This window comes from Eumetopias jubatus, unplaced genomic scaffold, assembly GCF_037043125.1.
Source record: "Eumetopias jubatus isolate StellerSeaLion01/CBP00866 unplaced genomic scaffold, mEumJub1_p1.0 scaffold_8, whole genome shotgun sequence".
Taxonomy (NCBI): domain Eukaryota; kingdom Metazoa; phylum Chordata; class Mammalia; order Carnivora; family Otariidae; genus Eumetopias; species Eumetopias jubatus.
The window spans coordinates 135,233,285-135,260,912 of NW_028274814.1; the positions used below are offsets into that span (position 1 = coordinate 135,233,285).

Sequence of the window (27,628 nt, forward strand, 5' to 3'; positions counted from 1 at the left end):
TCCTGAGGGGACCTTACCCAAGTCCAGGCTCCTTTCCCTCAGTTCTATTTACAAAGTGTTGAGAATGAAAGAGCTCAAGGTAGTGTGATGTTAGAAAAATAACCATCCGAGGTCTGTGGTATGATCTCTCTCTCTGAATTAATGACCTTGCTTTCTCTGCTGTTGATCCTCCAGGAGAGAAGACACATAACCAAAGCGTAATTTGGTTGGGCTTTTGTAAGCTCCTAAGTCAGATTTAGTAAATGGCGCGAACCAAGCTACTCATGCTGTTTGACAAAGTCCAAGTATGGGGGATAAACCTGAAAATCAGGAGACTCCACAGCTGGCTCCTGCTACTTCCTTTCATTTTGTTTGCGGCAATCTTTATAATCTTGGGATTTTTCCTCGGGTTTCATGATAAAATGATCTATAAATTTAGTTATGCCTATGTAAGCAATCATAATGAAACTGATTCCAAAAAGGCTGACGATGGGCCAAGAAATAAAATTACCCAATGTCCTCCAATCTGTAATTCATCTAACATGAGCAATGCGGAGTTCTTTAATAAGCTTCGCTTAAGGGAGCTGTTGGATCCAGGCCCAGTAAAAGTCCCTATTGATGAGATTCCTCGGGCACCTCTGAAACATCAGAGTTCTAGGAAAGGAAAATCTCATGTCATTCCCACAGTACAGGGACCTCCCAATGTTACTTTGATAGGATAGGGTGCACACACTGTAAGCTGCCTTGGGAGGAAGAATAAACTTTAGATAACCTTTAAGCAAGAGTAAAAATATAACTTTCTCCGCATTAGCACACAATGGCAGATAGGTTACGCTTCGTCTCGCATGGTCACGCTCTGTCCAGTACCTTTGTTTTTAAATCCAAAATGATCTAAGATGATTGCAATAAGATGTAAAAAATAAAATCACATGTTATGAAAGAATGGAAAAACAAGGAAATATTCTAATGTATAAATAAAGTCCCTCCGAGGCTATCAGGAGGAGATGCTTATAACCCGATCCTGTGTCCGTGTCTCCTCACTCGCCGACCGGCGCCGTCCTTTCCTTCAAGGACCCTTCCCCTGCTGGAGCTGGGCTCCGCGAGTAAATGTGCATCTTGGCTCCCTCACATACATACAAGTGAGCGTGGGCAATTTACCTGGCATTTTCGAGCCACAGTTTCCTCATATTTATAATAAGAATGATAATGCGGAATGGTGAAAATGAGAAAACATGTAACATGCTGCTTAACAGGTACCAGCCGAGTCGTCTAACCCCTCTGGCTGCAAACACGCTTCAGTCCACCAGGGGGTGGTGACGTGCGGGGGGGGGGGGGCAGTGGAGAAACGGCCGCGCATGCGCGCCGCCGGCAGGAAGGGTGAGGTCAGCGCGTCCTCCCCGAGTGGCTGGCAGCCTGCGCAGGTGGTGGAGCTGCGGCGGGCAGCCGCTGGAGAGCACGGATTCGTCCGGCCAAAGCCACGGCAAGCAGACGTATGCGCAGACGCGTTAATACCCCCGGGCCAGATGCAGAGGGAACATCTCGTATGTCTTGTTTTAATGTCTTATTAAAATATTAGAAGAAAAGCAAGGCAGGACCACAAACTCTGGGGAGAGATTAGTCATCCACTTTCTCTCCCTCCCCCTCATCCAGAAATTCCAGCCTCAAATCCGTACAGGGGGGAGAACACACACCTGATAACACTCAGCTAGACGACTATCCAGCTTTCTAGTTTGAGCCCAAACTGTCCTTGAATGTGCGATAATCCTTATTGTAACTGACTGCATCGCCTATGACAGCCAGTCCCACGTGGGATTTACTTCTGGCCACTCTGAAGCAGCTGGGGACATTCCCCTTGTGGGCCCTGCCAGTACCTCTGGTGTTCTGCATGACCCTACAGTTTTGAGTGGCCCTGTTTATTGCTGTGTTGACCAGACAGCCCCCACAACCTTAGTTGTCTGTTGCTGTGCAACAAGTCAGCCCAAAACTTGGCTTAAAGACAATGAACACTTACTGTTTCTCACCATTTCTGTGTGTAAGGAACTGGGGAGCAGATAGGCTGGTTTGAAGTCAACCATGAGGTTGCATTCAAGATGTTGGTCAGTCCTGCAGTCCTCTGAAAGCTTGCCTGAGGCCGGGGGATCCACTTACAAGAAGGCTGATTAATCTTGTTTTTAATTTTCTGTATCTTGTTTTGACATCTGGGACGGGGGGTGCTTATAGGCCTGGGGAAAGACTGCCCCTCCCAAAGCTAGCTAGTTCCTGAACATAGTTAAGAGTGTATTTGCCAGCATGCCTCTCATGCACCCCCCCAGAGACCTTACCAACATTGTCCCTGCCCTAAATCATCCCAGAGCCAGCTACTAGGCAACTCGAAACCACTCTTATGGCCCAAAGCCCCCTGGAACTGTTCAGACTAGTGAATCCTAAGCTGTTTTACTCTGCCCTGCCTTGCCTTTGCCACAGAAACCCCCATAAAGACTGTGGCCTAAGCTTTCCCCTTGCTCTTGCTTCTACCACCTGACCAAATCCTGGGTGCTTCCCCTGTGGCCCTGTGTGGTGTGGCATGCCCCCTTCTCTTGGTAAACATAAGTAGTAAATTCTTCCGATGGCATCGACCTCTCCTCTCCTTTAATTTGTAGTCACCTACAAATTAAGATCTTGTGAGTACAGATGAGACAGAGGCTCATTGCCATGGCTGGCAGTTAATGCTAGCTGTTGGCTAGAAGGCTTCGGAACTCTTCACAGGTTGCTTAAAAGACTTCATGACATGGCTGTGACTTCCCTCGTAGCCAGGGATCCAAAGACATGAAGGCAGAAGCTGTAATGTCTTTTATGGAGCTTGGAAGTCACACATCATTCCACCATGTTGGTCATGCAGGCCAGCTGTGAGTTGGTGTGGGCTGGGACTGCACAAGGGCATGAATTCTAGGAGGTGAGGATCCCTGGGGACCATCTTGGAGGCTGGCTGCCATAGGACATCATGGAAAATATTGACTTGCTACTTTCTTTTTCTTCCTTCAGAAGAGGACAAGCAATTATACCCACCCACCCCTGGCCCCCACCGTAGGCAGATATGTCTGCTAAAGTCAGAGGCACATACCTGATTTTTCAAAATGTAACTTAGCTGACACTGAGAGGGACTCGGGGATACTGTCTAGAACAAGCGCCCCTTCCTTCCCCGTCAGTTTTTGTTTAGTACTTAACATGCCACAAATGACCTTTTGCAAGGTCATTGCAAATGTAAGAACATTCCTTAATCATGGGTCCTCTCAGGAAACTTATTCTAAAACAGAAGTTCCTAACCAGTGTGTTTTTGGGGTCAGAGGACCCTTTCAGACCCGATGAAAGCCCCTGGACTCTCTCCAAAATGTTTATATGCAAAATTCTGCAACCAACTTCATAGATGGCTGGATGGAAATTACTAGATGTCCTTGCTTGCATGTCTAGGCTTTAGGAATTATCATTCTCCACTTTTGGAGCATCTATGTTAGGGCACCACCGCAGGTGCTAGGACATCACACAAGTTCCTGCTCTCTCATGAGGGCAATGATCAGAAAACCACCTCTGAGATTAGTTAAAGACATTAAAAATCGAATGTCACAGCGCTGGGGGAAAGAGAGATGAGGTAGTTTGTACCTCAGGCCCTACAGAAGTGATACTAGAATGAAGACTGGCATGAGGAGAAAGCCACCAGTGCAGTAAAGCAACACCAAATATGAGAAGAAAGTAGGTTTGGAGTGTTCGAGAAACCAAATGTGAAACACTGAGCAAAGACAGAACATGGTGGAGAGGCAGACACAGGACAGGCAGGAGGCCACCAGGAGCGGGGAAAAGAGCCAGTTTTTTTCGGAGGATCGTAGATGGACACCCTGCTCTTTGAAGGCTTACAATGGGGCCGGGGTGACTAGGCTAACACTCTATAGTCAACTGGGCACTAGGGGTGAAGATCCCAGGAGCCCCTGCCCCACCCCACTTCTTAGGGCTCAAGTGGAGATGGCCCAGTTTCCACCTAGGTGGAGATCAGACTTCTTGATCTTTCTGCACCCCCTAAATTATTTGTCTTTTAAAGTATGAGTATAAATGTTCATACACAACAAAAGACAGTAAGCACCTGAAACCACCCTCCACAAATATAAAACTGCTGGGGGTGGGGTGGGGGTATATGAACACTGGAGTGAGCCAGGAGAAATGACTCACCCAGCAGGTACAGAACAGCCTTAGGACAGGCTGGTTTCCAGGTTTCCTGCATATGCTCCCAAACTGGCTGAAAGGACACTAAATAAAATCCTCTTATCCGACCGTTATGGTATCCAGTTATCGGCACTTCGGAAGAAAACTTCTCTTGCTGAGGTACGTGGATCTCACGGTGCTTACCCTAAGATAACAGAAGAGGCACGTGAGGTGGCAGTGGCTACCCCCCCGCAACTCTCTAGCATGTGCCAAAGGCTACTAGGAGCCCCAATTCTGCAACAGTTCTCAACTAGGGGGGTGACTTTGCCACCAGGGAACATCTGGCAGTGTCTTGGGGGTGGGCGATTGCTACTGACGTCTGGTGGGTAAAGGCCCGAGATGCTGCAATGCTGCGATGCTGCTGAACGTTCAGCAGCAGACAGGGCAGCCCCCTACCGTAAAGAATTATCCAGCCCCAAAACATCAGCAGTGCTGTGGCTGAGAAACCCTTGGTAGCCTGAGAGCAACACCTCAATGATCGAGTCTGTACAAGACACTGAGCGACTAGAAATAAATGGAGGTAATGGCTTTTCCATACCCTCTTGGTAAAAAGTTTGTGTAACCATTCTAATAATGCTAAGCAGTTCTTCAGGTATTAGCTGGATACATACCAAGACTCACACTTTCTTTCAATTAGAATATGAATATATTTCTTTATTAGGATGCTCACAAGAAATGACACACTAGCACTGTCCTTCTGATGTGATAAAGAATACATACATCTGACCCACATTGTGGCAGGAAACAGGAGTCAGGGCTCTCAGAGCTGGTACCAAGTGTCCACTGAAGACATCTCCGTTCCTTGATTCCAACATCTCTGCTGTAGCTTCCAGTCAGGTCTCCGTGACTTGCCCAGACTTCTTCATTCCAGCATCAGCTGACCCACTTTTTTTCTAGCTACTGTGGACTCCTTCAAGACCTAGGTCAGCTGCCTCATGTCTAACTGGCCCAGGCAGCCTCTGGAATTCTGCAGCACATCTCTTTGGTATGCTGCCGCCCCGCCACCCTCAGGGGCATGGTTGGGAGTTGGGGGAGAGGGGGAATAACATCACATGACCAAAGCAGACAGCAGGAGCGTATTGGCAAATGACACTTGGACATATACCTAACAGCCTCACAGAATACATGCTTTCTCCCCAAATGATACATAACCCCCTAGAGGACAAACACATATGGAATGATTCTGTACTCCGGGCACAAGGGATACAAAGTGAATGGTGTTTACATCCGTCAGGTCCTACACACAACAGGAAGTTAGCGCCTGAATGTTGGAACCAGATCTCTGTCCTGGCTCTTCTCTGCCTTTGAATGGTGTCACCACTCTGTTTCCGCCTGTTCTCGGCATTAGTTCATTTTTCAAAAGAGAGGATAGGACGGCAGAGAGAGGAGAACGGGAGATGGGGGTGGGGGGTTAATATGTGGCGAACAACCTATACAACAAAACAAAAGTAATACAAAAATGCAAAACCCAGATTTAGTACTAGAATCTAATGAGAAGGTAGCTGGAGAAACTACATGCGGACACAGACCGTATGATACATAACCCCAGGGGGAGGATTCGGGGGGGGGGGGGACAGAGGCCACTGGTTTAGACTAAGAGCCTTTCAATGGACTGCTGAATAGACTGGATCTGCTGCTTCAGCTGTGAGCCTTCTTTGATGGTGACAGAACAGGCGATGACAGGCCTGGAAACCCCGCAGGCCCGTCCAAGGGCCTGCTTGGAGCGCACAAACACGTAGGGCACATTCTTATCCTCACATAGCAATGGAAGGTGCAGGATGATCTCCAGGGGCTCAGCGTCTGCAGCCATCACGATGAACTCAGAGATGCCTCTGTTGAGGGTTTTGGTGGCTGAGGAGAGGAGGACAGGAGGTCAGTAAGCGATGGGGGGAGGGGGAGGTTGGGCATGGAAGCTACAACAAAGCAATTTCCAAGGAAAAGAAACACAGGTGCAAGAAAACTGGGCAAAAATCCCCAGGCACAAGCAATTCTCTGTGTCCTGTAGTGGCCCTGGGAAATGATAAGGGATTTAAGCATCAATTAGCCATCCTCCATGCCATTCGCAAACCCTACATCAAAACCAGCAGTTCTGTGAAAACACATCCTGAAACAGACCATTTCTTTCCTCTTCGCGGCTACCACACTTGTCCAAATCACCACCATCTCTTGCCTGGTCGACAGGTACAGCTTTCACACAAACTCTGCCAGCATGAAGCTCTGTGGTACAGCACTTCTCAAACTCTGTGATCGAGGAGGGATCCGGCTTTTACCATCCCAATTTGTCATGAGCAGTATTTCTAGAAAGCTCACACCACACACAACTTACCAAGCAAAATCAGCACCCCAGAGCATTGTTTAACCACTGTGGCCCAGTGCTAGCGCACAGACACACACTGTTAATGCTGGAGTACTGACGAGAGCACAGACTCTGGAGCCACAATGCTCGAGTACAAATCCAAGGTAAATGCTACAAAATGTTAACAACTGGTGGATCCGAAATAATTCTTAGTCCATTAACCTTTAGCATCTACTGCCAAAATGCTGCTCTTAAGTCCTTCCACTGGTTCCAATCAAGAGTATCCAGCCCTCTTTCCAAATTGCAAATCTAAGGCAGAGACAGTGCCTTTATCACTCTACCTGAAACACTCTCTGGCTGCCTTACCTTCATTGGCTCCTTTCCGAAGCTGCTTGTAGTTACATGACTGCTGAACAAGGTCCAGTAGTTTCTTGGTGAGGTGGGCGTCTGCTAGGGGGTAGGCCTTTGGATTTACATCAGCCTCAGTCTGTGGGGTGGGAAGTGGGGGGGAGTCATTAAAGCATCAGTCAAACCGAACCAGAAGTTGTTCCAGACAAGTCATAAAACACTTCAATTAACAACTGAGAGAGATAATGATCAGCTTAAAAAAGCTTAGCAATTACCCAGTCCAATGATGTACACTAAAGCTTTATACTTTCATTTGCCTCTCTTTTGCTTGATAATATTATAGCAAATGGATTACAAATAGGTTCTCATGGCTCAGTATCCACTTGAGTCATACAAATTTACTGAATCAAAACTTAAGGTATAATTTATACAAATGTAGCACAAAGTTTTCTCTCTCCATTCTCCATTCAAATCTTCCTCTGTCCTAAGAATTCTGGTTTGCAAAACATCATTTTCTCATTTATCTGACCTGCTAATACATACAAAATGGCTGGCACCTCTACCAACAAGCTCACCAAGGTCGAAATTTCTTTTTGTTCTTAGAATATATCTGACTAGGACCACCTAGTCAGAGTACTACAGTCAAGTTATTCAAATCAATTTTTTTCCTGTGGTTATCAATTTGATATATAATTTGGGTTCCTTTGTATTCAGCTTGCTTAAAAAAAATAAAGATTTTACTTTTCAAATATATACAACATTTACATGTTTTCAAAGTAAAAGCTATGTTAGTGAGCTAAAAGTGTTTTGAAAACTGGTAAACAGTAAAGCATTTATTCCCACCTTTCCTACACAGACTATATCACTAGGTAATAAATAAATGACAACTTTCTCTTGTATCATTATTCCACCTAAGAAGGAGTCAGTCAAATCCCACCATCCTGCAACCCACATTCATTAGGTTAATTAATCCAGACATAAATTAATGGATGACACTGATTAACAGCTACCAACATCACAAGATGCCGTGATCATCACCCCTCTTGAAGAACAAAATACCTATATTCAAGTAGTCTTGGGGGGGAAACAAAAGGAAAGAAAAAAATCTGATCAAGCCTTTGATTCTAATATTAGATAGTTAATATTACGGAATTATTAAATTTTGGGGAATTATAATGGCATTGCAGTTGCTAAAAACCCTTATTTTATACCTAGTTTAATACTTATTAATAAAATGCTACGTCATTGGCTTTGCTTCAAAATAACCCATGTAGGGAACGAACTGGATGGGGGCTGCTTATATCGTTCCTTCCTCTTCATCCCTACCTCTCGAGTTTAACCATTTTCATTAATTTCTCATTTGTTTTCCCTATGATTCTTTTTACACCTACATATCTTTGCATATAAAATTAGGATGCACCCCACGTTATCATTGCGAGCAACGAGCGGTTCGCGGTTCGCGGTGGCGTTCCGGTCTAACCCTGGTTTTGGAGGCTGGACCGCGGCATGCGGCACGCGGCACCACAATTCTAGGTGGTGACCCGTGGGTGACGGCCCGGTGGGAACACTCACCATTGCGTCTGTCCCGGTGGTCTCCTGCCTGATACCACAAGGACACAGAAATGACCCACCCGCAGGGAAGTAGGAAGTGACATAGGATGACGTCAGCGGAAGTGACGTCAAGCGCGAGATTGCACCAAAACGCCCGGTCCCTAAAACATTGCAGTGGTCCCAGGATGAAGTAGTATTAAGTGAGGGCTAGAGTTCCCTGAAGAAGTGGGGAAAAGGGTCTCCTTATTTTTGGTCTGCTGTTCTCCATACATTCTAGAATCTGCTTTTCAAGGCCCACAAAAATCTGCTGGGATAATCTGATTTGTAGATTTGATATAATCCCAATTGCAGTAAAAGACCGTTAGGATGCTGAATCTGTCAATCATTTAAATATATACTATAAACCAGTACTTTTCAGTAAGGCTTTACAATTTTTCCAAAAGGCGTAATATCTTTTAGATTTACTCCTAGGTATTTCAGGCTAAGAAAATTCACTTTATTAAGAAAAAAATTCACTTTATTTCCTACTGTATAAGGAATTTCTCTGAAACTAATGATGTACTATCCACTGGCTAACTGAATTTAAATAAAAAATAAAAAAAGAATTTCTTCTTTGTTAAACAAATTGTTGAATTCTATCATTTTTTTTTGTGCTTAGATGAAAAAGACTTTCCTTTAATTTTTTTTTTAGTTTTTCTAATGGTAAACCAATTTTGCATTCCTGAGATAAAACCAACTTAAATAGGCTTTCTTATTTTATATCCATTAGCTAATGGACATAAGGTTTCTTGTGGGGGGGGGATGATAAAAATGTTCTAAAATTCTTACAGCAATGGTTGCACAATTCTGTAAATATATGAAGAACCACTGAACTATACACTTCAAAACAGGTGATGAACATTTCGTAGTACATAAATTATCTCCATAAAGCTATTTTCAAAACTAGGTATAGGTTTTTTCTCATGAAAAAATTTTAACTTCGTTTCTTTACTCTTATTTTTTTTAAAAGATTTTATTATTTATTTGACAGAGAGAGAGCACAAGCAGGGGGAGCGGCAGGGAGAGGGAGACGCAGGCTTCCCGCCGAGCCGGGAGCCCGACGTGGGGCTCAATCCCAGGACCGTGGGATCATGACCTGAGCGGAAGGCAGGCACTTAACTGACTGAGCCACCCAGGCGTCCCTTCAGTTTTCTTTTTTTTTTTTTTAAGATTTTATTTATTTATTTGAGAGAGAGAGAGAGAGAGAGCATGAGAGGGGGGAGGGTCAGAGGGAGAAGCAGACTCCCCGCTGAGCAGGGAGCCCGATGTGGGACTCGATCCCGGGACTCCAGGATCATGACCTGAGCCGAAGGCAGTCGCTTAACCAACTGAACCACCCAGGCGCCCCCTTCAGTTTTATTTCTACTTAAATTGGTTTTGATACATTTTTTTCAGGCATTTATTCACTTCATCTCAGTTTCTGTATTTATAGCTATCAAACTGTTCATAATATCCTCTTTAAATATCTGCAGATTATGTCTCCTTCAGGTTTGCTATAGCTTGCAGATACCTCTTTTGATTATTTTCTTAATACTGGAGGGGACTTTTCAAAGAAAATCTTCTGATTCTGTCTTCCCTATAACAGTTGGATCTATTTGCCTTTTCAATAATTTCTGGTTTTGTTTGGTAGTTAGCTGCTTCCTGTGTGCTCTGGTGTGTGGTATTCTCATTACTGATCAGTTCTGTTTTCAAATTTCCATTATAATTTTATTCACTAGATTCACTATGACCACTAGATCAAGTTTATTGATGGTGTTGTTCAAATCCTCTATTACCATACTGATGTTCTGGCTTCACCATCTATCATTTATACACTTAAATGCTATATAATTGCATATTTGTCTATTTCTTCTTGTAATTATGTCATTTTTATTTTATTCATACCTTATTTTTTTTAGCCACTGTTTATCTTCACGGATGCATTTCACCTTTTATTATTATTATTTTTTTAAGATTTTATTTATTTACTTGAGAGAGAGGGAGCAAGCAAGCACCAGCAGGGGAAGGGAAAGGGAGAAGCAGACACCCCACCGATCCCAGAGCCCCGCGATCTTGACCTGAGCCACGTAGGCATCCCTGCCTTTCACCTTAAAAACCTTTCTTTATGATGTTTATAGAGGCTACACAACACCTTTTAACTTGGCCTACATTTACCATTCTTTTTACTTTAATCTGTCTTAACTGGAGCACTTGGTCTCTTTCTATATTTATATAAGTACTGATGTATTAGGTTCAAATCCTTCTTTTGTACCTTCTATTCCAATTGATACGTTTCTTTTTCTTTCTTTCCTTCCTTTGGGTTTATTATTTTTTCACACTACTATTCCCTTTACTGGCTTGGACTTACATACTTAAAAAAATGTCAGGTATTTTATTTTTTAAGATTTTGTTTATTTGTCAGAGAAAGAAAGCACAAGCAGAGTGAGTCTCAAGTTGAACTTAAGAGAAATTTCCCTCAACTGTAAATGGCACGCAGCGGGAGAAATAGGCTCCCCGCTGAGCAAGGAGCCAGTTGTGGGACTTGATCCCAGGACCCTGGAATCATGACTTGAGTGGAAGGCAGCTGCTTAACAAAATGAGCCACCCAGGCGTCCCTATCACATATTTCCAATGCAGTTCCAACAACCCATCTCTAGAATTTAGGACTCTCAACTTTTTTTTTTTTTTTAGATTTTATTTATTTATTTGAGAGAGAGAGAGAGAATGAGAGAGAAGAGGGTCAGAGGGAGAAGCAGACTCCCCGCTGAGCACGGAGCCCGATGTGGGACTCGATCCCGGGACTCCAGGATCATGACCCAAGCTGAAGGCAGTCGCTTAACCAACTGAGCCACCCAGGCGCCCAAGGATTCTCAACTCTTAACAAAACATTAAATGCATAAAAAGGGAAGACTTCAGGAGCCCAAAAAACCATCAAAGAGGCCTCACCTTATCGTTTTAATTACAATCAACAATAAAAGGCCAGCTCATAAATAGTAACGGAAATTTGCTTAGTGTGTTTATTCACCTTTTAATTTTTTCGAGGGTTATTTAAATGAGTGAAGGAATGAAATCATACTGCTAGCTAATTTTCATCCCTAGCCTGATCCATTTGGTCTCCCTGTACACCAGGGAGCCAAAAACACCCTGGCAAAGTTTTGATTTAACAATAAACACTATGAACTCATTAACACCATACCAAGTTAGGATCAGGTGTTTAACATGCATTATCTCATTTAATTTTTCTTTAAGTTTTATTATTTGAGAGAGAGAGAGAGAGCCAGAGAGCGAGCGAGCAGGGTGGAGGAGGAGAGAGAGAATCCCAAGGAGACACCACGCTGAGCATGGAGCCAGACACGGTGGATCTCAGAATCCTGAGATCATGACCTGAGTGGAAATCAAGAGTCCGACGCTCAAACCACTGAGCCACCCAAGCGCCCCTGTGTTATCTCATTTAATTTAATCATCACAACATCCTCATGCATCTATCCCCATTTTACAGTTGAGGGAAATTTCTTTTAAGTTCAACTTGAGACCACCCCATTCCAAAACTTTTCATGGAATTATGGAAGATGAGCTAGTTTCAAGTTCTAGGCTCAGCCACGTACTAGCTTCAAAATAGGGGGTGGGGGGGAAGGAGTGGGGTAAGATGCCCAACGGGATCCAAGCTCCGTTGGAAGGATTAAACCTCACCATGGAAGTGGAAGCTCTTTGCAAACTCTTCCTTCCTTACCAAGTGCTAAACAAAACTATCTACCAAGCTACAGGAGTTGATTGAAAGTTGGGAGATCATCAACAGCTTAAAAGTTGCACGTGGTGCTGCCAGGACCTCTGATTTGGAAGACTACCGCCTCGCAGAAGCCTTTCCTCAACCCGGCCGGGGTTTGGGATCACTCCACATCTCCCACATCTCCCACATCTCCCACAGCTCCCAAACGCCAAAGGCTCCAGTAAGTCCCTGGCACGTGTAACCCGCAGCGGGCACTAAGGCGCAAACCCATGGAGATCTAGATCTCCCTCTCCTGAACATCAACACATGGGGAAATGGGGTAGGGGAGGTTGATTTGAATCCTGGGTTCCACACCCTTAGCGATCCCCAAAAAGAAAAGTAAAAAAAGAAAAAAAAATGGAGCCACGTTTTCTCATCCAACTCTCTACTCTCTCCCACGTGGGTTGGTCTCTTTCTCCCTCCACTCCCCCCGACGCTTTCGGCCACGCGCACAGAGTGCCGCAAAGTACCCCCGACCACAGCAGTTGGGACCCTGAGGCTTCCGGAGTTCTAACCTCGAGCGGGACTGTTGTAGCCCCGTGGCTGCCCGCATTCTAACTCGGGGCCAGGCGGCTGGGACTCCGCGGCCGCCGGAGGTCTAACCCTAGGCCGGGCTGTCTGGACAGCATACGTTCTAAGCCCCAGCAGTCCAGTGAGTGAACTGAACCCGGAGTCTCCCGCTTCCCAGCCCCGGGTCCAGAAGGACACACTCACCATATTTGCAATTCCGCGGTCCCGCCACCCCGCAGAGCGCAGGCGACGTCAGAGCGGGAGCGCGCGCGCCTCAGGAAAGTCGCGCCGGAGAAGTGGAAATGGCTGCGTGCGGCAGGAAGCGGAAGTGACGCCACTACAAGTGGGCGGATCTCGTCCTCTAAGGGCCTCCCGGAACTGTGTAAGTTTTGGGAGAGGAACCGCAATTTGCTATTTTTGTTCTCGTTATGCTGTAAATCTTTGGCAGGAACAATGAATTAAACATGCACACACACACACCAACAGGTTTCAATGGTGTCATCGTTCCATTGCCTGTTTATCTTTGAGCACATTCTTGAGCTTTCCAAAGTCATCTTTTTGACCCTACACTGGTGAGGGAACGGTATGGAGATAATGATGGGTAATCCTAAATGTTTTCCTTCCTATTTAGATATGCTTTTTTTTTTTAAGATTTTATTTATTTATTCGAGAGAGAGAGAACGAGAGAGAGCACAAGCAGTGGGCAGAGGGAGAAGTAGGCTTCCTGCTCACGTGGGGCTGGATCCCAGGACCCTGGGATCTTGACCTGAGTGGAAGGCAGATGCTTAACCAACTGAGCCACCCAGGTGTCCCCATATTTAGATATCCTTGTTAAAAGACTGGTGGGAAATGTGGAGTCCACCTGAAATGGAATCCATTGAGTAGGGAATTCAGGAAGAAGAGCAGGTTTGGGGGTGAGGGTTGAGTTTCTGTCAGGTTGAGTTTGGAGATGTCATCGGACACCCATTTTCTTTTGACCCGCATACTGCTCTTTTCTCTATGCTGCTCCAAATCGCCATTATTTAAAGCTAGACTCATGCCTCGCCACCTCCAAGAAGTCCTTCCTGATCTTTAGAGCCCTTACTCATTTCTCTCCAACATGATGCCAGGCACATCTTGGGACCATTTGGATCTAGCCAAAACTAGACCATTATAGGGTAATTCCAGTTAATTATTTTGGAAACCTAGAGGTAGAGACCTAGCAGGACCCTTAGGAATCAAGCAACAATCTCTTCATTTTACAGATACTAAGGCCCAGAGAAGGGAAGCTCCTTGCCCCCAGTCACAGAGTGAGTCAGTGGCTGAATCAGAACTGGGCCTTGGGATTTTGGCTACTGGCCTGGGTTACTTCCACCACATCTGGCTGCTATGCCTGAGACGAGTTGTGGTATGGGGCAACAGGATGGGTTTGAACTGGCTCCAAGATGGAACATAAATTACCTCAAAAATTGCTCCATCAAACTTCACCTCATGCAAATCTTATACAACTTGTCAAAGAACAAAATTTGTCTCCAAATTAAGAAATGCCCACAGATGGCTCCTGTATAAGAGTAGAACCTGTGGTTTGGATTCTGCTGCTCACTTTTTAGATCCTGTTTATGTTTCCATATTAATGGGACATATCAACCACCATTGTTGGGGAATTAAACATTTGCCAATTTATAGTTATAGATGTGTCCTTATCATTTGCTTTTTAGATATCCTTTATGACAATTTCCAGTTGTTATTTGGCTTACCTGCCATCTAGCACCATCATATCCCAGGTCTCCTCAGTAAAGACTGATGGGGACTTGATGTTTTTATTACTATGAGTAAGGACACAGTACATCTCACCTAATTAATTGTTTCCAAAGCTAGGTCACCCTTTTTTATTTTGTTGTTTCCCTTGCTAGTAAGTTAATAAATGTTGACATACGCTCAAGATCAATCTGTCTTATAAATTTGTCTTTGGGCGCCTGGGTGGCTCAGTTGGCTAAGCGAATGCCTTTGGCTAAGGTCATGATCCTGGAGTCCCAGGATCGAGTCCCGCATCGGGGTCCCTACTCAATGGGGAGTCTGCTTCTCCCTCTCCCGCTCCCCCCTCTTGTGCGCTCTCTCTCTCTCTCTCATTCTCTCTTTCAAATAAATAAACAAAATCTAAAATAAATAAATAAATAAATTTGTCTTTTACCACACTTCTGTGATTAAAACCCTAAATCCTGGCCATGGCTTACTAGGCCCCTCTCCACCAGTCCCCACCTGCATTCCAATGATAACAGCTTTACCCACCTTCTTTTTCTACCCTGAGCACACCCCAATTTCTCTAACCCCATCCATCACCCTTTGTTGGGAGTAATATACTCCACTGTTTTGCTAAGCTAACTCCAATTCATCACCTCCTTAGGGAAGCCTCCCTGATCACCCAGACCAGGTAACTGCCCCTGCTGGATGGACCCACAGCCCCGTGTCCTTGCCCATTATAGCACCTGTCAACCTTGCCTTTATTTAGTGTCCACCTTTCCAACCACACCGAGAGTTCTAGGAGAGCAAGTCTTACAGATGCCTTGGGTACTTTGGATACATATCTGCTGGCACTATGCCTGGCCCAAAGGTAGTGCCTGTTGAACTTAGGGATTTTTGGTGGGAAGCAACCAAAAGGGAGTTTGGGAAAAACTCTGTCATGGAGCCCATAGATTCCACAAGAGTTGGTTGTGAGAGCAGAAGCAGCCCTACAGTCTCACTGTCAATGCCCTCCAGCCAAGGACTGGCAGGAACACACCTTATAGTGTTATTACTTATTGCATCAGGGAGAATACACACCATGCGGAATGATAAGCCTTCTCAATAAGAGGGTGTTATAAAGGATTTACTGTAGGATTTAGGTTGTATTAGGTGATTTTAGGGAGGGTTCAAGGAATTGTGTGGTTTGCTCTGGATTAGATGCCATCAGGGAGTGTGAATAATTCTGTGATTGGGCATCTTTTTTTTTTTTTTTAAAGATTGATTGATTGATTTAAGAGAAAGAGAGCGTCCAAGCAGGGGGAGGGGCAGAGAGGGAGAGAATCTCAAGCAGACTCCCTGCTGAGTATGGAGCCCAATGCAGGGCTCAATCTCATGACCTTGAGATCATGATCTGAGCCAAAATCAAGAGCTGGCCACTTAACTGACTCAGCCACCTAGGTATCCCTGTGATTGGGCATCTTAATAATCTTATCTACAAGGTGGAAAGAATGAAGTGGGGCTAAAGCTGTAATTGATAAAGAAATAGCAGTCACTCTTACTAGCCAGGATAACGGGAATTTGGTGAATTTTGTGGTTTCAATAATGTTCATGTTTTTGTCTGTGTTCAAATGGGATTAAAGAGTGGTCTTGTTTTTGTCTCGATTATCACAGATTGGCTTTGTCTGATGTTGTTATCTATGAAATTGTTTTTGTTGAACGGGAGAATACCAAGGTCCAGCTGTGAGTGTTAGGCCAGCTCCTAGCAATACCAAGTCTTAACTGATAGAAATGGGCCAGTTCCTAGCTGTCATGGGCTGCTTTTCTTTTTCTTTTTCTCACCAACTTCCTATTCCCACCGTGAATCACTGTTCTTAGTATTTAGAGCTCTGGCTGAGAAAGCCAAGTTGGCCAAGCTTAGGTCACACCTCCATTCCTTGACTGTCCTAGATCTATGAGAGAGTATCAGGTAATAAGCTGGGGTGACATTCAGCCAGGATACATCATGTGGGATACTGGGTTCTTAAAATAGAGAAATACATCCCAACTGGTTGGTAAATAGGTGATGCCCCTCTCCTGGGATGCTTAGGAACACTTGAAATGCAGCTATTAAAGGGTTAAGGCCTGGCCCATCTGACTGGCTGATGCCCCTTCCTGCTCCACTATTCGATATTTTGAATATAACCTTTGGGTGAAAGACAATCTTCAGGGTAGCAGTTATTCCTCTACCAACACTGATTTATTCCTCTAACAATCCTGAGATGGGGAATGTAATTCCCAACAGAAAACCGGAATACTGTGAGCAAAGAGGAAGGAATGCTGGGTGGTCAAACAAGAATACACATGTTCAATACAGTGTTTATTATTAAATGTTTGGTATTGGATAGACAGATGGACACATGGATGAAAGTATCTAATAGGAAGAAAGAAATCATGCAGACTACAGGTTAATCACCCCATCACATAGGGAGAAATGTAATCTCTTCACTCCAGAGGACGGGACATCTAAAACAAATTCTTCTTCCTCTTAATTCCTTTTGGGCAGTTCCCCCAATGTGTCTTACCTGCACTGAGGGCACATTAGCCAGCTCTGGTGCCAGGTTCAGGAGCTGGAACGGAGGCTGAGGCTCCTTTGTGATAGCCTCAGTGACAGGGGTACTATGAGGCAGGGGCTACTTCACCCCAAACTGGCTGAGTCAACCATACCAGTCCTGCCCTCCAACTCCCTAACATCACCTGCTCACCTAAGCTTTGTCATGTTGTTGCCACTGCTGGGAAGCTGTGCTGTGGTGGGGCCATTCCAGGGCCCTGAATGGGAGCCAGTGAGGGGCCTGCTTTCTGAGGATTGCAGCTGCAGGGACCCTCGGTGCTGTGGCAACCTGCTCGTGCTCTGTCTCTTTCTGATCTGGCAGGTCCAGCACTATTGGCAACAGGTCACCAGGACCCACCCCAGCATGAAGAAGGTCATCAAGGTGAGGGGGCCCCACACACCTCCTTCCCTCAGCACCAAGATTGTCTCATTCACTTGTTACGAGGACCCTGTACTATGCCCTATGTACCAGAGATGAATCACATGGGGGAACTTAAGACTGGTCAGGGAGAGAGAGCATCACCAGGCCCCAAACCCAAGAGTCACCCTGGTCTCTCTCTCTCTCACTCTACACATTCAATCCATTTATAAGTCTTATGGGCTCTACTTGCAAACCAGATCTCAAATCTGATCACTTTTCGAAAACTTACCACAGCCCCCTGGGCAAAGCATCCCTCATGTCTCCCCTACACTGTAGCACTGCCTTCTGCCTGGTTCCTGTGGCCTCTCTCATCTAAGCAAAGACAATGTTCCACTCAGCCGACAGGATGATCTTCTTTCTTTCTCTTTGTCCCTTAAAATTTTAATCCAAGGATAATACACATATACAGACTATGTGTGTATAGATCAATGAATTTTCACAAACTGAATACATCCATGTGCAGCACCCAGATTAAGAAACACCATTACTGCAGCCCAAAAGTTTGCAGTCACAACTATGCTAATTCCTAATAACAGAGACTAGTTTTGCCTGTATGAAATCATATGGTAGGTATTCTTTCACACCTGGCTTAACGTTATGCTTGTGAACAAGAACCAACTTTTAAAAACTTTGCCCCTCAAAACCCTGTAAAGGCTCCAACAGATATACTCCCTGTCAAACTCAGCATAAAATCCAAACTTCTAACTATAAGTCCAAGGCCCAGCATTACCTGTCCTACATTTCTCTCTGACCTCATCTCCCAACACTCTCTTAGTCACCTGTTCCATTCTGGGCATAGGGACCCCTTGAGATTCTTATACACATGACCTTGTTCTGACCTCAGGGCCTTTGCACTAACATCTCCTTTGCCTTCAGTGCTTTCTCCAGATGTCACTCGGTTGCCTATCATTTCATTCAGGTCTCCAGTCAAATGTCACTTCCTCTGAGAGGCCTTCTGTGACCAGCATGTCTAAAGGAGCTAGCCCCATACCCATTCTACTTTTATTTCCATCAGAACACTTTTCAATATCTAACATGTTGTATACTTGGTTATTGTGTCTTCCATGTCTGGAAGATAGCTGCCGACAAGGACTTTGTCTTGTTTATGCTGGTAACCCCAGCATCTAGAACCCCAGCCTGGCCTGGAATAAACTCTTTGTCTTTCTTAAATGAATGGCTTTAGGGAAGTGATTCCTTCTTTCCTGAGCCCAGCTTCCTCATTTGGATAATGGAGATTGTAATTCTGATCTGTGAGAATTAGATGAGACAATGTGTGAGCAAGGATTTTGCTTCTCCATTCTCAACTACAGGTGCCACCGCAGAAGTGGGCAGTGCCCTCCGTGAGACATGACACTTCTTTCCAGATGACCCCTGGATTCTTCTTTAGGCCTGGTGATCTCAGTGGCCTGGATGCTCATGTCCAACAATGGGTACAAAAGAAGAGACAGGAATACCCGAGGAGCCTCCAGGAATCATGGACCCAATACCTGTTCTCTTGGCAGCACCCATGTCAGGGTCCACCTTGGGATTTCCACACTCCTTTTGAGCCCTTCTTTTGCACCACCTCCCTTTCAAGCACCTGTATGCTCCCCCAGGACAGTTCTTGGGAAGCATGGCAGATACCCTGGTGTCTCAGTGATGAGCAGACTCACCTGATTTGCAAGTCACTATCCCCTGCCCTGGGCAGGTACCAAAGGATGCAGCAGCTGCTGGTCCACTCCCAGGAAGAGTTGGTGCCACTGGAGCCTGTTGTCAGCATGAGGTCTCACCTCACATCCATGATTTTAGCCCCCTCTCTCTCAAACCTCTCTTCATCTCAGAGGCTGCAGTCTGATCCTTCCAACCAACAAGTGGGAATGTCCATCTGGAAGTCCTGGGAATGCCCACAAGAGGCCTGGGTACCAGGGAAGGAAAACCAGATGCTAAGCAGAGAGGTTATAAGGTGGGTGAAGCAGACAGAGAGCAGTGGGGAGGATGCTTGGGAGATTCAGGCAACTGGAAGGCAACTCCCAGGGAACTCTGAAATGGAGGATGGTGCAGAGACTAAGGTCCTGGCATGGAGAAGTCAGACACTAGTAATAAGTAAAACTGATGGAGATATCCTGACACCAGGGTCAAAGAATCAGGACCAGATGGGAATTGAGAATAGAGCCAAAATTCAGGAACTAGGGAATAGAAACAACAGGGAGGCTGAAGGTGAGAATCCTCCTGGAAACCAGGCACATATAGTAGAGAACCAGGAACCATTAAGATGTAAAATTGATGCAGAGACTCAAACACCAGAGTGGGGGAACCGGGACAAAAGTAGAAATGAGGAGGCTGTAGAGACCCAGGCAGTTGGGAAGAAAAAGGAAGAGGCCAGAGGAGAGGATGAAGGAGAGACCAAGGCCCAAGAATTGGGGAGGCAGGGCCAGACTGGAAGTGAGGATGGTGAGGAAATCCTGGTGCCAGGGTGGGGAAAACAAGACAAGATTAGAGATGATACTGGTATAGAAATTCAGGCACAGGAAAGGAGGGACAAGGCTCAGGTTGGAGGTGAGAATGATGTGGAAACCCAGGAATCTGGGAGCGAGAACCTGGAAGAAGTAACACAAGAGGAAGGTATGGAGACCCAGGCCCTGGGGTGAGAAAAACAAGAATGCATTGGAAGTGAGAATGTTATAGGGATCCAGACGGTAGGGTGGGAAACGCAGGATCAGGGTGGAAGTGAGAAATCTGGGAGGATCCAAGCATCTAGGGAAGAGATCTGGAAACAACTAAGACATGAACTTCTAGTGGGCTGGAGAAACCGAGGCCTGAGAAGGGGGGAGGATGCTGGGGAAACCCAGATGTCAAGAAGGAAGAACCTCAGGGTGATAAGAGAGGAGGACTGGGTAGTGATCCAGGCGCCATGGTGGGGAGACCAGAGAACAGTAGCAAGTGAAATTGACAGAGAATGCGAGATACCATGTTGGGGGAATCAGGATCAGATTGGAGGTGAACTTAGAGCAGAAACTCAGGCACCAGAGAAGAGAGACCAGAGAAAAGATGGAGATGAGGATGGTACAAATACCCTGGCTCCTGAGGCAGAGAACCAGGAACAACTAAGACATGAAACTCATGTAGACACCCATCCACCAGAGGGGAGGAACCAGGAGCAGTTTGGAGATGAAAATAGAATAGACATTCAGGCACTAGGGAAGAGAAATCTGAGAGGGGTTAAAGGTGAAGATGGTAAAGAGACCCAGGAACTTAGGGAAGAAAACCAGGGTCAGTTAAGCAGTAAACTTAATGGCGAGCTTCATACGCCTGAGTGTAAGAATCAGGAATACATTAGAGGCAAGGATGGTGCAAACAACCAGGCAACTGAGGTGGAAAACGGGGGAGAATTAACAAGTCAAATTGACGGAGAAACCCATTCAGCAGAATGGAAGAAAGAGGAACAGGTTGGAGATGAGAATGGTGGAAACACCCAGGCTTCTGAGGCTGAAAACAGGGGAGAATTAACAAGTCAAATTGGTGGAGAAACTCATTCAGCAGAATGGAAGAAAGAAAAGCAGAATGGAGATGAGAATGGTGCAGAAATTCAAGCTCTAAAGAAGACAAGCCCGAGAGAAGGTGCAGGTGAAGATGATACAGAGACCTGGGAGCCTGGAGAAGAAAGCCAGAGCCAGTTAAAAGGTGTTATTGATAGAAGGACCCATTTATCAGAGTGGAAGAACCAGGAGCAGACAGGAGGTCAGAATGGAACAGAAATTCAGGCTGGAAGTGAGGATGCTGTAGAGACCCAGAGGCCTAAGAGAGAGAACCAGGGACAGTTAGTGAAACTGGAGAGAGCCACTCACCAGGGAGGACCAATTGGGAGCAGACTGGAGGAAAGAAGGAGGAAAATCAGACATTGGGGAAGAGAAATCAGAGAGAGGCTAGAAGTGAGGATAATGGAAAGACCCAGGGACTTAGGGAAGGTCTCCAGAGACTGATAAAAAGCAAAGTTGATGAAAAGAGCTGTTCATCAGAGTGGATGAACCAGGAGCAGGTGGGAGGTGAGAATGCCGCAGAGATTGAAATACAAAGGAAGAGAAACCTGAGAAGGACCACAGATGATGATGGTACAGAGACCGAGGCTCTAGGGGCAGATGACCAGGGACAGGTAAGAAGTGAAGTTGATGGAGAGACCCAGATACGAGGGCCGGGGAACCAGAACAAGGATGGAGATGAGGACGCTGCAGAAATCCAGGATGTCGGGAGCCAGAGAGAGCGCAGAGCTGAGAAGGCTGGAGGTCCTCACATTCTAAGGGGAGGAAACGAGGAGCAGGTCAGAGGAAAAGATGCTGCTAAAGGCAGTCTCTCAGTTGACTCTTCCGGGGGCTCGGGGCTCGGATGTGGGGCCATGCAACAGAAACAGGCAGTGGCCTCCGCTCCCTGTCCTGAGATAAAGCCTCTCCTCAACTGGAATGGGGAGGGAGAGCATTTGGTCAGCCAGAGCATGGTCTCTGCCAAGAAGCATAGAGCGAGGGTCAGTCTAGCCTCCCAGCAGGCCCCACCTGAAGCCCAGAGAAGCCGACAAAGGGATAAAAAGGTGGATCCAGGGAAGACTGCTGGCCTGACTTGGAAGCTCCAGAACTTACATTCTGGAGAACTTCTGGCTGCTTCCCTGGGCCTGCCCTCTGCCTGCCCCTCTGTCTCATGTGGCCAAGCCTCTCAAGCTGCCACAGCTCTAGTGGGTCCTCCCACTGCCCTCACTGTCCTGCCCAAGTGGCCAGTCCTCAAAAAGAGCCAACGGCTCCTCCTGGAGTCCCTCATGCGACGGAACATTGCACACCTGAAGTGGGGCCTCCCCCAGCGGATCCTGGAGTCCCGTCTGCTCCTTAACATGTTAGGACCGTGCCCACTACCCCCTGCTGGGGTGAGGTTCCCTGGATTATACACAGCCTATGAGCTCCAACGACAGCAGGAAAGACATTGTGAGGCCCAGGGCCTCAGGCCAGGCCTTAAGTCAACTGAGAGATCCCAGAGAGTTCAGCCCCTAGAAAGAAAAAGCTCAAAACTTCCTACACGGGCCAGAGCTCTAGAGAAATGTGGGTCACACGGGTGCGAGCCCTTGGGCATCTCCATCCATTCTGAAAAGCCTGGGAGAGTCAGGCCACCGGGAGGCACCAGAGAACCACGGGACGTTCAGGCAGAGGCTCCTCCTAGAGCCAAGGCTGTTGCTGCTCCCAGGAACTCCAGGCCTGCAGCACAGTCTAGGAGCTGGTGTGGCCAAGAGCCTTCCAGTGAGAACAGCATGGACAGGAAAATGGTCAGGCCAGGAGTCTCCCAGATGGCAGAGATGGCTCCCTGCAGAGTGAGGACCTCATAATCCAGGGGGGGCCATGACTACTGGAGGAAGGAGTGCACATCCCAGGAAGTCCTTAAGCCCCCCAGACTTAAATATCAGCAGGCTACACATGGGAGAAGAGGAAGCCTGGAGGCTGCAGAGGGCAGAGGAGCTGGGCAGCAGCCTTCCTCCTGTTTCACAAACACCTCCAGCTTCAAAGATAGTCTCCACTCTGCTGCAGCAAGGTTGAGCATGACCCTTCTAAACAAGGTATCTTGGTCCCAACACCTGGCCAAGCCTCAGCACTCAGCCCCCAACCTGAGCCTGAGGGTTTCTGATACTACCCCGCTTCCCAAAGTGGATGACCAACATACAAGGGAGGATAGCATTGGAGTGTCTCTCTGAAGAGAGACCTTCAGCCACCAGGTCACTGCTGTGCTGAGACTGCTCTTCTCAAGAGAGAGCGCTTCCAGGGTCAAGGGGAACCTGAGAACCTACATGGAGCCCTACAGAATCCATCAGCCCCCAAAAAGTTTGGTTTTATGAAGCATTTGAGATGTTTTCCGCTCCAGCATGGCTTTAGAAAGTAGGCCGCTGGCCCAGGGTCCTCAGAACACATAAGAGAAGGCATGAGTGGTCTGTTCACCCTCAAAGCTTCTAATAAAATTGGTTATTTGGGCCCTGTGGGGTTCTGATATTTCTGGCACATGTTTTCTGAGTGTCCCCTTTTGGAGGTTGGGATACTTTGTGGGTAGGGTATAAGCCATTCTACTCTATGGTATTGAAGGTCAACCCAATGTCATCATCTCCTAAATACATTCCTTTCCCTAGCTCCTCACAGTAGAGTTTACTGAGGTTTCAATCATGGCTCCGTCCTGCTCTGGTCCAAGCTAATTCTGATTGAGGTAGGATGCTCAAACTGAGCCTCCACTTTTTGGAGGGGGCGGTGCTCTGTACTGGACGCTGATATTTAAGTCTTTTGGTCACAAGGAAGGGAACTGATTACGGAGCATTCCCTCAGCTGGAACTCTGTTACCCATGAACATACTGCATGGAAAAACCATCTCCCCCCTCCACTTCTCAAGCTCTGTCAACCATAATTACTTGTTGCCTTGTCTGTCTCACCAGTGGGATATCCTGGCGTCAATTATTTGTTTTAATTAAGCCTGAAACTTCTGAGCCAAAAGGCATTATGTCTTATGATACTTCTGTAGGCAGCTTCAGCATGTGGAAGTAGATTCACAGAGCCTAAATCCATGAGTGCTGGAGTTGGAAATTTAATTCAGGTTTTCTCCCTCCCTCTTCTTTATCTTCCCTTCCTCCTCTCCTTTCTCCCTTCTTTTCTTCCCTTTCATTTAACTTTCCTATTAATTCATTGTAAAACCCATCCATGCTCATTGAAGAAAGTCTATAAAATTCAGAAAAGGAAAAATAATCCATAATCTTATTACCCAGTTATTGTTTTGATGTTTTTCTTACTATGCATTGCTACCTGCACGGTGTTTCCCATAGCAATTCATGCTTACGTTTACAACAGCATTTATACTATGGTAGGAAGGCTCCCAATGCTCCCTACCTCCCAGTATCCTTGTCCTTGTATAGTCTCTCCTTGAGTGTGGATTAGATCTAGTGGCTCACTTCTGACAGGATACAGCAGACATGATGGAATGTAACTCCTGAGACTAGGTTATAAAGTCTGTAGCTCCATCTTGGGCATTTCTCTTGCTTCCTTGCTTGCTCCCTGAGAGAAGCCATCCTCCATGTTGTGAACTGCCCTATGGAAAGGCACATATGGCAAGGAACTGAGGAGATCACTGGAAAACAGTTGTCAAGAAAGTGAGGTCCTCACTTAGCCTTTGAAGAGCTGAATCCTGCCACCAATCAGGTAAGCGAGCTTAGAAGCAGATCCTTCAGCCCTAGTGAGTCTTGAGATAGCTACAACCTTGTGAGAGACTTTGAACCAGGGTCACTTAACTAAGCTGTGCATCAGGAATCCGTATTTCTTGTTTTAAGTTGCTAAGTTTTGGGGGCATATTAGTTTTCTATGGCTACCGTAACAAGTCACCACAAACCTGATGGCCTAAAACAACTTCTGGAGGCCAGAAGTCTGAAATCAAGATGTCAGAAGGCCCTCCAAAGGCTCTAAAGGGCCATCAGTTCCTGGTTCTTTCCAGCTTCTGGTGGTTGCAGGTGTTGGTTGGCTTGTGGCACCACCACTCCACTCACTGTCTCCATGGTCACACTGCCTCTCTTCCTTTTACTCTGTGTGTGTGTCTAAATCTTATTGGATTTGGGGCCCACTGTATACTCCAGGATGATCTCTAAACATCCTTCACTTAATCACAACTGCAAAGATCCTTTTCCAAATAAGGTAACATTTACAAATTCTGGGGATTGGGATGTTTTATAAGTCTGCTCTGGCTGCTAAAACAAAATACTAGAGACTAGGTGACTTAAACAACAGAAATTTATTTTCTCACAGTTCTGGAGGCTAGAAGTCCAAGATCAAGATTCTGGTTGATTCGGTTTCTGTAAGAACTTTCTTCCAGGCTTGCAGATGGTTGTTTTCTCACTGTGTTTTCACATGGTCTTTCCTTTGTACATGTATATGGAGAGAGGTGAGAGAGCTTTCTCTCTTTTTTTAAAAAATATTTTTATTTTTAAGTAATCTCTACACCCATTGAGGGGCTCGAACTCACAGCCCTGGGACCAAAAGTCACATGCTCTCATGAGCCAGCCAGGTTCCCCTCTCCCTCTTCTTAGAAGGCCACCAATCCTATGGGATTAGAGCCCCACCCTTATGACCTCTTTTAACTTTAAATACCTCTTAAAGGCCCTGTCTCCAAATACAGTCACATTAAGGATTAGGGTTTCAACATTTGAATTTGGGGGACAAGAGTCAGTCCATAGCAGACATGGAGATATATTTTTTGAAGTTCATCATTCAACCCATCACATGGGGTCATTTGTTACACAGCAATAGATAACACTCTATTGCAATAATTTGCTCATTTGTCTCCTTGACTGACCTTGAGGACAAGAATGGTCTCTTGCTCACTTTTTTTTTTTTAAAGATTTTATTTATTTATTTGACAGAGAGAGACACAGCGAGAGCAGGAACACAAGCAGGGGGAGTGGGAGAGGGAGAAGCAGGTCTCCTGCCGAGCAGGGAGCCTGATGCGGGACTCGATCCCAGGACCCTAGGATCATGATCTGAGCCGAAGGCAGACGCTTCACGACTGAGCCACCCAGGCGCCCTCTTGCTCACTTTTGAATCCTCTAGCTCCTAGCACAGTTTCTGGCTCAAAACTTTGTCAAAAGAATACATACTTTGTTGACATTTTAAAAACATAAAGGATAATATTTAATGATATGGAAGATGTACATGATATATTTTTCTCTGGGAGAAGCAGTTTACAAACTTTTGTATGTTACTGTTGTAAAACTTTACAGACTAAAAGAAAATATATCAAAATATTATTTTTCCTTTCATTGTCTTCATTGAATATGCACTACTGCTATAATGTACTTAAGATATGTTGAATAAATGTTTTTTGCTTATTGATTTTACTTCCTTTATATATAAGTCTGCATCTTTTGTGCACAGAATTTTAACGAGAACTTGTCCATGTTAATACCTACTTCTCTCAAACATTACTTCATAATGCTGCCTTGAACAATAAACCATTGTTTTCTAAACTATTTTGCTACAGAAATAATTTTTTTTTGGCACTCAGTCACACTGCTTCTCAATGTAGGAAACACCTCCTGAACTTACCTCTTTCACCATTAGCCAGTTGCTGGACACTCAGGTGCTAAATAAATCCTTGTAATCTCTTTCTACCATTAAAAAATTAAATGATTTGGGGCGCCTGGGTGGCTCACTCATTTAGCGTCTGCCTTCCGCTCGGGTCATGATCCCAGGGTCCTGGGATTGAGCCCCGCATCGGGCTCCTTGCTCTGCAGGGAAAGCCTGCTTCTCCCTCTCCCACTCCCGCTGCTTGTGTTCCCTCTCTCACGCTGTCTCTGTTAAATAAATTAAAAAAATCTTAAAAAAACAAATTAAATGATTTGAGGTCGCCTGGGTGGCTCAATCTTTAAGCGTCTGCCTTCGGCTCAGGTCACGATCCCAGGCTCCTGGGATCGAGTGTCCCATTGGGCTCCCTGCTCGGCGGGAAGCCTGCTTCTCCCTCTCCCACTCCCCCTGCCTGTGTTCCTTCTCTTGCTGTCTCTGTCAAAAAATAAATAAAAATCTTAAAAAAATAAATAAAAAAGAGATTACTTCCTTCCCTTCCTTTCTCAAGGCTAATGTTAGCTTTTTTTCCCCAGGACCACGACCCGAGCCGAAGGTAGACGCCCAACGACTGAGCCACCCAGGCGCCCGTGATAGCTTCTTTATAAATATTTTTCAACCTATAGTGTGGTGAAGCCAAACTCCTACGGACTCAAAGGGCAAACTGCTTTGTCCTTCGCGGGACACTCGCGAGTCCTCGCACCTATCACACGCCCTCAACGGCGACGGCTCCCACGAGATTGCGTAGCACTTGCTTTGCGCAGGCGCGTTACCCGCCTCCCCACTTTTCCCTTTGGCGCGCGACGGAGGGGCGCTCTTTCAAGTGCGCTTGCGCACACGCTGCGCGGGACAAGGTGCTGGGGTACGTGCGCGCAGAGACATGGCTGTGAGGGACACGGCCGCAGGCCCTCCCGGGCCTGGGAGGGACGAGGAGGCGGCGCTGTTCTTCGAGAAGGCTCATTACAGGCATGACCCGTGCTGGCTGCTGCCCGTGCCCCCACGCCTCTGTCTGGCCTGCATGATGGAGCTGCTGCCGGAGCCTTGCGTATCGGTGCGAACGGGGCCCCGGCATTTCCTTCACCAAGCTGGGCCTTCCCTCCCCAGACCAACTCCCTCAAACCGGACGCACCTT

At 46.1% G+C, this 27,628-nt stretch overlaps 3 protein-coding genes across 3 annotated transcripts in view; 2 read left to right on the forward strand and 1 right to left on the reverse strand.

Annotated features, from left to right (window-relative positions):
- Positions 1 to 4,832: 4,832 nt before the first annotated feature.
- SNU13 (small nuclear ribonucleoprotein 13) lies at positions 4,833 to 8,505 on the reverse strand. The gene is made up of 3 exons (XM_028115663.2): positions 8,426 to 8,505; positions 6,872 to 6,992; positions 4,833 to 6,060 (listed from the first exon to the last, which is right to left on the reverse strand). The coding sequence occupies exons 1-3, from the start codon at positions 8,426 to 8,428 to the stop codon at positions 5,798 to 5,800; spliced, it is 387 nt and encodes a 128-aa protein (XP_027971464.1). The 5' UTR covers positions 8,429 to 8,505; the 3' UTR covers positions 4,833 to 5,797.
- Positions 8,506 to 17,152: 8,647 nt separating this feature from the next.
- On the forward strand, positions 17,153 to 23,293 carry LOC114218493 (uncharacterized). The gene is given in 5 exon segments (XM_088025681.1): positions 17,153 to 17,368; positions 18,718 to 20,832; positions 20,947 to 21,205; positions 21,208 to 23,097; positions 23,100 to 23,293. Coding segments are annotated over 5 exon segments (4,674 nt in total).
- Positions 23,294 to 27,376: 4,083 nt separating this feature from the next.
- Positions 27,377 to 27,628, forward strand: part of MEI1 (meiotic double-stranded break formation protein 1) — a 71,849-nt gene continuing 71,597 nt past the window's right edge. The window contains exon 1 of the mRNA XM_028115438.2: positions 27,377 to 27,547. Coding sequence (XP_027971239.1) covers positions 27,377 to 27,547 — 171 coding nt within the window. The remainder of the gene's footprint in view (positions 27,548 to 27,628) is intronic.

Excerpts from the sequence above, each read along its gene's own strand:
- SNU13 (XM_028115663.2), bottom strand. Across the intron at positions 6,061-6,871 it reads TCGGAAAGGAGCCAATGAAG|CCACCAAAACCCTCAACAGA; the intron begins GTAAGGCAGCCA and ends TCCTCTCCTCAG.